This window comes from Protopterus annectens, chromosome 1.part0, assembly GCF_019279795.1.
Source record: "Protopterus annectens isolate FY-2018-M chromosome 1.part0, PAN1.0, whole genome shotgun sequence".
Taxonomy (NCBI): domain Eukaryota; kingdom Metazoa; phylum Chordata; order Ceratodontiformes; family Protopteridae; genus Protopterus; species Protopterus annectens.
In genome coordinates, this window is record NC_056725.1 from 17,305,975 (window position 1) to 17,316,286 (window position 10,312).

A 10,312-nucleotide genomic window follows, 5' to 3' on the forward strand; every position below is an offset into this window, starting at 1 on the left:
GATTATCAAAGGAGAGGCTACTGTCCACTAGAGCCCCGAGGTCTCTTATCATGCCTTTGGTGTTAAGTGGGCTGCCACCTATGTGGTAGTCCATGGGTACAGAGTTTTTACCAAAGGGAGTGACAATGCATTTCTTTGGCATTGAGCTTGAGGCCATGACTCTGACACCAGGCATCAGTCTCGGTGAGGCCATTTTGCAGGATGTCCTCATTGTAGGGACTCTACGGTGGCACCCAATTTGCAGTCATCTGCAAACTTTGTCAGCCAGAGGCCGTCTGTGTTGGCCTGTACTTCAGAGAAGTAAATCCCAAACAGGAGGGTACCCAAGACTGAACCCTGTGGTACTCCACTTGTTACAGGTTTGGAGTCCGCAGTTTTTACAGTGTGGGTTCTGTCTTTGAGCCAGTTGGCGACCCATCTTGTGACGTACGAATTTATACCCAGCTTGGTGAGTTTATTTATGATACCAGAATGGGGGATGGTGTTGAAAACCTTGGCGAGGTCAAGATAGGCTGTGTGGACTGTCTTACCCTTTTCCATGGCTTTGGTGACTGTTTCAAAGATATCAACCAGGTTCAGGAGGCATGATGTGCCCTTCACAAATCCGAACTAGGTGGGGCCCAGAGTTTGGATGTTACCAATATCCTTGTTTAGGAGTTCCATGATAATATGCTCCATGGCCTTGCAGACCAGGCTCATCAGGCTAATAGGGCGATAGTTCCCGGGATCCGTGGTGGCTCCCCCTTTGTGGAGTGGTACAACTGTTGCCGCGTGCCATTCAGTGGGTACAAAGCCTGTCGAGAGGCTATGATTGAACATGGTGGTTAGGTGGGGGGCTAGTTAGTTCTGAAGCTCATGTAGAATGCAGCCAGGGATATTGTCTGGTCCCATGGGTGCTGTGCTCTTGGCTTTAGATAGCACAGTTTTCACTTGTTCAGTTGTGATTGCAGGGACACTGCATTCTTCCGGTATGGATATGGGCCCCTTAGGAGGTGAGGGGGTAGTAAAGTTGACACTGAACCTATCAGCTAGGATGTTGGCGATAGTTGGTTCCGTGAATTTTGTGTCATTGTGCTGTAGCTCAGAGCAAATCTGGGTGTTGCCATTGAGATTCTTGGCATAGCTGTAAAATGCTTTGTGGTTGTCCTTAGAGTCAGTGGCAGTCTTATTTTCATAGTTCGCTTAGGAGGATTTTATGAGGGATCTCAGCTTCTTGCTGAGGCTGACCGGGGAGCTCCTCCTCCTGGGATTTTATTCTCTTTTGCAACAGTTTCTTCCTTCTGTTGTAGAGTTTGTTAATAGCAGAGGATCACCAGATTGGTTTCCTTTTTTTAGAGGACTGTGTCTTGGTTCTATTAGGGATGGCACGATCCATGCCACCCGTGTAGGTGCTTATAGAGTGCATTTGTAAAAGATTCGGCAGTGGTAACTGTATTGTCCATCTGCATGGGAGTTGTGAAATTGGCCACTTCTGCCTTAAGTAGCATGAAGTTGGCTTTGCAGAAGTTTTTTACAGTGGTTTCCTTAGTGGGTGGTGGGGGTGGGATGTGGATATCTAGGGTGATTAGTTTATGGTCGGATCTGACCAACGAGGAGCTGACTTCAGGTGTGGAGCACCTGTCACTCATGTTGGTAAGTACTAGGTATAGGATATTTTTGCCCCTGGTAGGGGTGTGGACAAGTTGATCCAGGGCATTGGAGTTTATGAATTCTAGGAAGCGTTGAGGAAAGGAGTTAGTACAAGAGTAGTTTTCCCAGTTAATGGTGAGGTAGTTGAAATCTCCCAATATTAGGGCGAACCCTGATATTCTCTGTTATGTCAAGAAAAGAGGAGTGGGAATCCTGGGGGATGGTGGGGGATCTGTAGCAAGCTACAATATGGATTGTAGTTTTTGCACAGAGTTAGTTGCACTTGTATAATTTCGGAAGAATTATGTTGGGCAACTAGTCTAGAAGTGTTGATGTCCTTAATGAATATTGACGCACCTCCGCCCTTGGTGTTCCGGTCCTGGTTTGATGTCCAAAACATATGGTATGAGTTATATCCTGGTAATGCAGGGGTGCTCTGTGGAGCCTTGAACCAGGTTTCAGTCACTGCACAGATATCGATCTTCTCCATTTTAAGGAGTGCCTCGAGTGAGTGCATTTTGAGGTTTAGACTTCTAGCGTTGAGTAGCATTACCCTCAGTTTTTACTTGCATGTAACAGTTATGGTGATGGTTTTATTTTTTAAGCTTTGCCTAAAAAAAGGCACTATAGAGGCGGCAAGAGCCTTAGCCAGTATCCTGAATCCCAGGAGTGACATGTGCAGGCCATCTCTGGCAAAGCATCGTGGTCAGTCAACCATGTCATCCCAAGCAGACAAATACTGAATCCCCTTGGAATGACACCAGAAGTTTAGCGAATTGTTGAAGTCAATCATTTTTGTCCTTCTATTGCGGTATAATTCTGGGCAAAGGTAGGATGCAACTCAGGGCTAGTGTCATACCTGCCTCGATTGCAAGATCAAAGAGCTCCTCCATGTCTGTTTTCATGTAATCCAGGGAGGTACGTCTCAGGTCATTCACACCAACATGGACAATGACTGAGTTGTATTTGTACTTGTGGAGTGACCTGAGTGTGTGGGTTATGTGGCGGATCCTGGCACCCGACAGGCAGCTGACAGTAACCTTCTCCTTGTCTATTCTGGTGATTGGAACCATCAGTGTGCCTGACTATAGAGTCACCTATGACCAATGTGTTTGGTGCGTAGTTTTGCCTTATGGGCAGTGGTTAAGTGGCACACTGCATGTGTGTGTTGTGTCTTTTGGGTTGTGGCGAGGACTGGAGGTTGCTTGCTTTTCTGCTTTGGAGGTCTCTGTTGTTTGGGTAGATTCTTATTGAGAGCCTCTGGGAATGATTTTTGAGTATCTATGTGTGGGTCTTGGTGGTGTAGGTGTAGTGGGACTATGTGGTGTGTGTGTGGTGTGGAGTGGGTGTTTGCCTTCTCCTCCTGACTGACAAGATTTTACTCCTTCTTATGGGCACAACTTAAAGAACATTTCACAGCACAAGCTTGCAAATGCTGTGCTTCAGGTCACATAATCTAGAGACCCTAATCACTGACACGTGCTGCATATCATTTTCACTCTTAACATTTCTTCTCTAGCGCCTAACATGTCGCTGCTCTGATTGATGTAAATATTGTGCAAAGTAGTTTCTGCTGACTGAAGCCTTAAATTATTTTTTCTGTTATACATTAACTGTTCCTATTGTGCATGGTTTTTACTATTCGCTTTAAGGATCTGCATCCAAAATCTGTCTCCTTATTTCTTACCCCCCCACTTCATCCACCCCCCTTTCCATTTTGAATTATAATCTTCTGCTTGTGTTATGTATATCAGCCTTAACTGTTCTGTTTTGAGGATCAACTTATCCCACTTAACATTTGCCCTCTTTATTAGCATGCCAGTACGTAAAAATCTACTGCCAATCATTAGCGGAATGGAGTTCCACTGTGGCGACCCCTAACCGGGAAAAGCCGAAAGACACAAACAAACAATTAGGTATTGGCACAACTCCTGCACTCAGATGTTTATCGCTTTCTTCACTCCTAATTTCCAAACTTCCACAGGAATATCATCTTTTCCTGGAAACTTCCCTATAGATTGATTACACGACAAATCCTAGTTTTGGACATTGTATGTTCTTCTCTTCTTTGGCTGTCCATCAGTTATCGGTCTCCCATGCAGCTGAGCTTTGTGAATTAGGTTCATAGGTTCATAGGTTTATACTAGGCTATCTGCCCTAAGGCATTTATAAGCCTAGCCCAAATTATTATATGAAAAAATACTGTGCCCATTAGTTTGTTGTGCCTCTGTCCAGCAGTGACCCAGAGATGATTCCCGGGGTAAACCCTGCAAAACCTCGATCTCCCATCCACAGGTCTAGATTTCTCTTGAACAGAGTCAGCGAGGTGCTCTGCCTCACATGGACCGGGATTTTATTCCACAGCATAGGAGTCTCTGAGTGATAAATATTTATATCCTAAGGTTTAAGTCGCTTGCTCTAGTGGTTTTGGTGGATTTGGATTTTTGAGGTGGAGCATGTCCATTAATTCCGGGTTGGACATGGCCTTGTATGTCAGGCACATGTCACCTCTGAGCAGACGGGAATAGAGCTGGAGTTTCTTCAATCTGGCAGCATATGACAGATTTTGAGTCCTTATCCTTTTGGTGAGGAACTTTGGGGTCTCTCCAATTGCTGCAGATGTCGGGTGAGATACATCCCGAATGGGGCATTGTAGATCATTGGTCTGATAAGTGAAGAGTACAGGGAACAATGACCTCACTAGATCTGGATGTGAATCCCTTCATGATCAGGTGGGCAATGTAGAAGGTCTTTCTAACCACTTTAGCAATGTGAGTGTCAAAAGAAAGGCCACTGTCAACCTGGGTCCCCAGGTCCCTGATAACCTCTTCTGTGCTTAGTGGATTGCCACCTATATGGTAGCTTGGGGTTACCTTGTTTTACTATACATCTTTTGGCGTTTAACTTCAGGCCATGGCCCTGGCACCAGCTATCTGTTTCCGTGAGTCCCTTTTGGAGGAGATCCGTGCAGTCATCTGCAAACTTTGTCAGCCAAAGTCCTCCCATGTTGGCCTGTACTTCTGAGATAATTCATGTGTTGTGAAACTGTATGCGAGTCCACAAGGTCAAACTGAATGAGAGGAAATACTTATTTTCATGGGCCCTATTGCATATTCATTTCTGAAAGGTTACTGCAGCATAAATATTGTGACCTAGGCTGTAAACTCAAAAACTTGTATTTTCTGTAGTAGGTTATTTTTTTCGTGATGCTTTTAGTTCAAAAGTTTTTATTTATCCCTCTGTGCTGCATTTCCTAATCCACTTTTCGTGCCTCATAGCTCTACTCGCCATTGACAAAGGGCACTTCTATATTATACTGATTTTGCAAGTAATGTTGCTTTAAACAACTTTCCTTTTCACAGTGATGTACCGCGACTTTTGTTTTTAAAATTACTGACATGCTGACACTGCTTAGTAAATGGAAAAGAGTGATGTATTTTTGTATTTTTTTCTCTTGTGTAAAAATACAGAAGTTTTTTGAAAAGGAAATGGTTCTCACTTTTTCATTATTTTTATGTGGCAGAGTTTACACATTTGTGATACCCTGTTATGTTTTGTTTTAAAGCTGTTTAAATTTGTTAAAAATTGAAAAAAAAGAACATATCTTTAGGTCAATATTTTACATTTTACATGCATTTGAAAAGTATGTTTGAAATTAAAAGTTATATAGAGTTTGTGATCCTTGTATTTTTCCCATAAGAAAAGTTGGTAGTTTACTCTTCATAAACTTCAAAGTGAAACTATTCAGAATATTTAGTGTGGAAAATGCAAATACAACCGATGATGCTGTATGATTAGTGACTCACAGAACACTGGCTGTTGCAGCTTTATATCAAATAAAACATTGTGGAAATAAGGTATTGGTGATGGGAATTGCAAAACCGGAATCCAGAGTGTATTTATATAGCAGCAGGTGACTTTAATCAGGCCAACTTGAAAACAGTTCTACCCCACTATTTCCAATATGTGGACTTGCAACAATGGGAGAGAACACACTGGGTAAGGTATACAGCAATGTTAAGCTGTCATTTAAGCCTGGGAAACTCTGACCATCTCTCCATGTTGTTACTACCAGCATATAAATCATTGCTAACTAGAGGGAGACCAACAGTTAAACAAGTAAGAGTATGGTCAGAGGGTGCAGTCTCAGCACTCCAGGACTGTTTCAAGGGCACAGACTGGAGCATATTCAAGGAGGCGACTACTGAGAATCAGTGTATCAACCTGGTGGAGTACACTGAGGCAGTGATGGGCTAAATCTCGAAATGTGTGGATGATGTGGCAGTCACCAAAACCATCATCACACGAGCCAACCGGAAACCATGGTTGACGAGAGAGGTGTACGAGCTGCTGAAAGCAAGGAATGCAGCCTTCAGGTCTGGAGACAGGGAAGTCCTCAGAACAGCTAGGGCTAATCTGAAAAAGGGAGTGAGGGAAGCAAAATGTACCTATGGCAGAAAGATCCAGAGCTACTTCTCTGACCAAAAAGACTCCAGGTGCCTACGACAGGGTATCCAGTCCATAACTGATTACAGCCCCCTGTCTTCACAATGTGAGGACAACAAGGAATTCCTAAATAAGCTGAATGCCTACTTCAGCAGATTCGAGGAAGGGAACAGAACAACAGTGAAAAAAATGCCCATTGGCCATAAGGAAAAGATACCCACCCTCAACCCAGCTGATGTCCAGAGGACACTGTGCCGAGTTAACCCGAGAAGAGCAGCTGGGGCTGACAACATCCTAGGGTGTGTGCTCAGGGACTGGGCAGTCCAACTAACAATAACAAATGTACTCATGGATATCTTCAGTAACTCTCTGAGTCAGCAAATAGTTCCAAAATGCTTCAAGGAAACGACAGTCTCATTCCATTACCAACAAAGTCACCACCATCTTGCCTAAATGACTACCGTCCTGTAGCCTTCACCTCCACATTGATGAACTGCTTTGAAAGGCTGGTGAAGGACGCCATAATATCTATCTGGGCTGCCTGCTGATCAAGACCCCCTGCAGTTTGCTTACCAAGCAAACTGCACTATAGCAAATGCCAGCTCTCTAGCACTCCATAGTAAAAACACGTATGCAAGGGTACTGTTCCTCAACTGCAGTTCTGCTTTTAACACGGTCATCTCTCTTCATCTGGTAATGAAGCTACTCCAACTAAGTGTCAACACTACTTTGTAACTGGATTCTTGACTTTCTCACAGACAGACCTCATAAAGTGTGCTCAGCTAACAACTCCTCGGATAGCATCACTCTTAACACTGGCGTCCCTCAAGGATGTGTACTAAGTCCCTTGCTATTAACCCTGTTAACACACGATTGTACAGCCAGGTACAGTACAAACCACATCATCAACTTTGCTGATGACGCAACGGTGGTGGGCCTCATCAGTAATGATGATGAAACAGCATATAGAGATGAGATGGAACAACTGATTACCTGGTGTGGAAATAACTTCGCACTAAACGTGAATTGATGAGGACTTGTCTTGGAACACCAATACAAATGCCATAGTCAAGAAAGCACACCAGAGACTGCACTTTTTAAGAACGCTGAGGAGAGAGAATCTCCCATTGACAGTTCTCACTATCATCTACAGAGGTACTATAGAAAACATCCTGACGAACAACCTCGTGTGGTGGTATGTAAGCTGCTCTACCTTTGAGTGCAAATCCCTCCAGATAGTGGTGAAGACAGCCGAGAGGATCATCAAAACCACTGTACCACATATCCATGACTTGTATTGGCCAGAAGAAAAAATCAAAGAACGTACTCACCCTGTTTACAGACTGTTCCTGCATCTGTCATCCGGAAAGTGCTTCCGAAGCATAAGTTGCAGATTTACGAGATTTAGGAACAGCTTCTTCCCTAATGTCATCAGGCTGCTGAACTCTAGTAACAACTGCGCTCCATGATGGCCATCTGGGTCAGTAGAAACTGTAGAAGCTTGTCTCATATTGTGCATTAACCTGGCTACCAGTCTCATCTAATACTTAGTGCAATATTCACCATGACTATAACTTATAGGCCATCTAGGCAGTAGAAAATGTCTGTTCTTTCAGTGCAACACATGTAGTGAATTAGTAAATTAACCATAGTGCAGTACTCAAAATGTTTCTTTCTATGCAAGGATCAATGCAATGTCTTAACCGAGTACCTGTGCAATACTAAGTCTTATGCAAGTAAGTGTTCAGTGTGAAAAGTGTTAAAATATAGTTCTAATTATGTGCAGTATTTGTCTGTCTACCTGCATGTCCGTGATGTACTAGCTAGGTGTTATATGTGTAAATGTCTGTGAAAATAGTCTATATGTTGTCTGCACATTGAGTCTGGAGACACAGAATTTCATTCAGTTTTTGCACTTGTGTGATTTCTGAATAACACTAAAGTTTACTTTGACTTTGAGACGCTTTCTGTCTATTCTTTTGAATTGGCAAATAGTAGGGAAAGGGGTACACTGGCAAAGGAGTATTGCGCAATAGTATTATTTTGTACCAGACAGACCAGCTGCTTAGCTTCTTCTGGTCATTGTGTTAGAAATATTTGGAAAAGTCACTTCATGGTCTGCTCAGAATGATCTGTACTGAAGTAATGGGCACATTGTTTGAACAGACAGAAATGAACTGTGGTCCCAAAGCATTCCTACTTAAACCGATCAGTGGCTTTGATTGTATTGCACTTGATGTATGTAATTCAGAATGAGCATTCTCTCAGGACTGCTGTTCTGATCTCTGGGCATTTTACAAAAGGCACTGTTAAGAAACTAGGCACATTTGGTATTCAGGTTGGTGCTAAGAGCTACTAACTTGTTTTTGTATCAGAGTTTACCATGGAATAACTATACTAAGGTAAAACCTGATACTGGGGGTAAGAATGCAAGGAGTTTGCCATATTTCTTTACTTGTTTTCTTAGTAAATCTTTCTTGTTATGCACTGGTAAATTTACCCTTGTGTGTTCTTTTTGACAGCTCCCAGCAACGTACCAGGTGGAGAATCCGTGGAAGAACACAATCTTTTAGTAACCAGCACCATTGAGTTATCTGTTGTTTATCGGTTAGTTCTGTTTTTTCCCTGAGATTGGGTAACATATTTTGTTTTCCTTCGCTTTCAGTCCATTGTAACATTACTGATTTCTACCTTGTTCTTGTATTTAAACAAGTATTAATGCCCGAGAGTTAAACTGTTTTATTTTTATGTTCTCTTTAAAAGAGCAAGTATTTGACAAAAGTATATATCATGTCCTATATGCACTAATGGTCATTTCTCTGTGAATTTGCTCTGCATACAAACCAAAAATTACCTTTCATCCTAGACATTGTGGCAAGAATATTGCAAGGGTTGCTGCTCTGTGATCTTGAGTAGCAATGGACATGATGGACATTCCTTACAAGAATTATGAGATTTAGAAAGGGGAGTATGTGTGTTTTTTTTGGGGGGGGGATATCCAAACAGCTGAGGTTAAGTGTCATAGATTCCTAGATATTTCAAGGACACTATGTCTTATCACCATTCATACTTTGACATTACATTCCTTCTCGCTGCCTCTCATTTCTGAAGGAGTGCCATACGACTGAATCCCAGAGTAAATCTAAGGCTACCAGTCCACCCATCGGGTCATCTAGAAACTGAGTTGCACTGCATACAATTCAGTGGAAATTTTTCAAGAGGTTTAGAAGACACTGGATTATAAAGCTGTACCTCTGGTGTGTTTGATCTGTTGATGAAGATTTGGGTAACTGGTTCTAGTATTGATGGAGATAATGGACTTGTGAAACTGGGTTTCTAATGGTACTGTAAGAAAGACCGAGAACTCCCCTCAAAAAGTCTTTAATAAACTGAATAAAGTGATAGAGCTTCCAGCTTCTCTTGGTTGTTCAGGGATTTTAGGCACATTGATTTGTTTGGTTATAAACATTTGAGGTCTTATTGTTTTATATGTTCACTGGGATGCATCCCAAAGTGGGTATTGTGCTTGGTAATTGGTCCTATCAATGCTGAGTGTAAGACAGCGATTACCTATTTAGACCATGCTGGTATTCCTTTGGCAATTAGCTGTGCTAAATAAAAGTATTTCGTAACAGCTTTTGTCACATGATGGTAAAAAGAGAGGGCTGCATCAAGGGTAGCCGCTTGATGGTGTAAAAATTGTCTCTAGATGATTTTATCATGTTGACTAATGTTGCCAGAAATGGTCTTGGGTATTTGCCAGTGGTAAGCTGGTTGAGATCCTGGCCTACACTGACCTACTCCAGTATCCATGCTAACAGTGGGATGGGTGTATGTGCACTTTTGGCTAGTATGTGCATGCCATAAAGCCCAGCAACTCTGGGCTAAGAAGTTATTGACTGGCAGTGTCCATGCCCAGATTGGATTACCAGGGATAACTTTTTTGAGAAAAAGCCGGGCATAAAACCCATCTGCCTGCCAAACATGAGCTAATGATTGCTGCACAGTACAGTTTCACTGACAGGATCCCTTGTGTAAAATAAGTGCATTTCCATTATAATATTCATTTGGGGGTTACACATTTCCTCTAAATTTACATTTTAAACACTCTGGGACTTCCCTTGACTCAGCTGGTACCACTATGTGACGGTTTCCCCCTCTCCTGCAAACACAGCAGGTGCATAAACAAATCAACACTCTCTTTCTATGGCTTCTGAACCAGCTAAATTAAGCAGAA

The 10,312-nt window shown here is 42.5% G+C and overlaps 1 protein-coding gene across 1 annotated transcript in view; it reads left to right on the top strand.

The window, feature by feature from the left end:
* The window catches only part of KPTN (kaptin, actin binding protein), a 1,335,927-nt gene that overhangs the window by 1,106,844 nt on the left and 218,771 nt on the right, over positions 1–10,312 (top strand). The window contains exon 7 of the mRNA XM_044079008.1: positions 8,598–8,682. Within this exon, the coding sequence (XP_043934943.1) occupies positions 8,598–8,682 (85 nt within the window). The remainder of the gene's footprint in view (positions 1–8,597; positions 8,683–10,312) is intronic.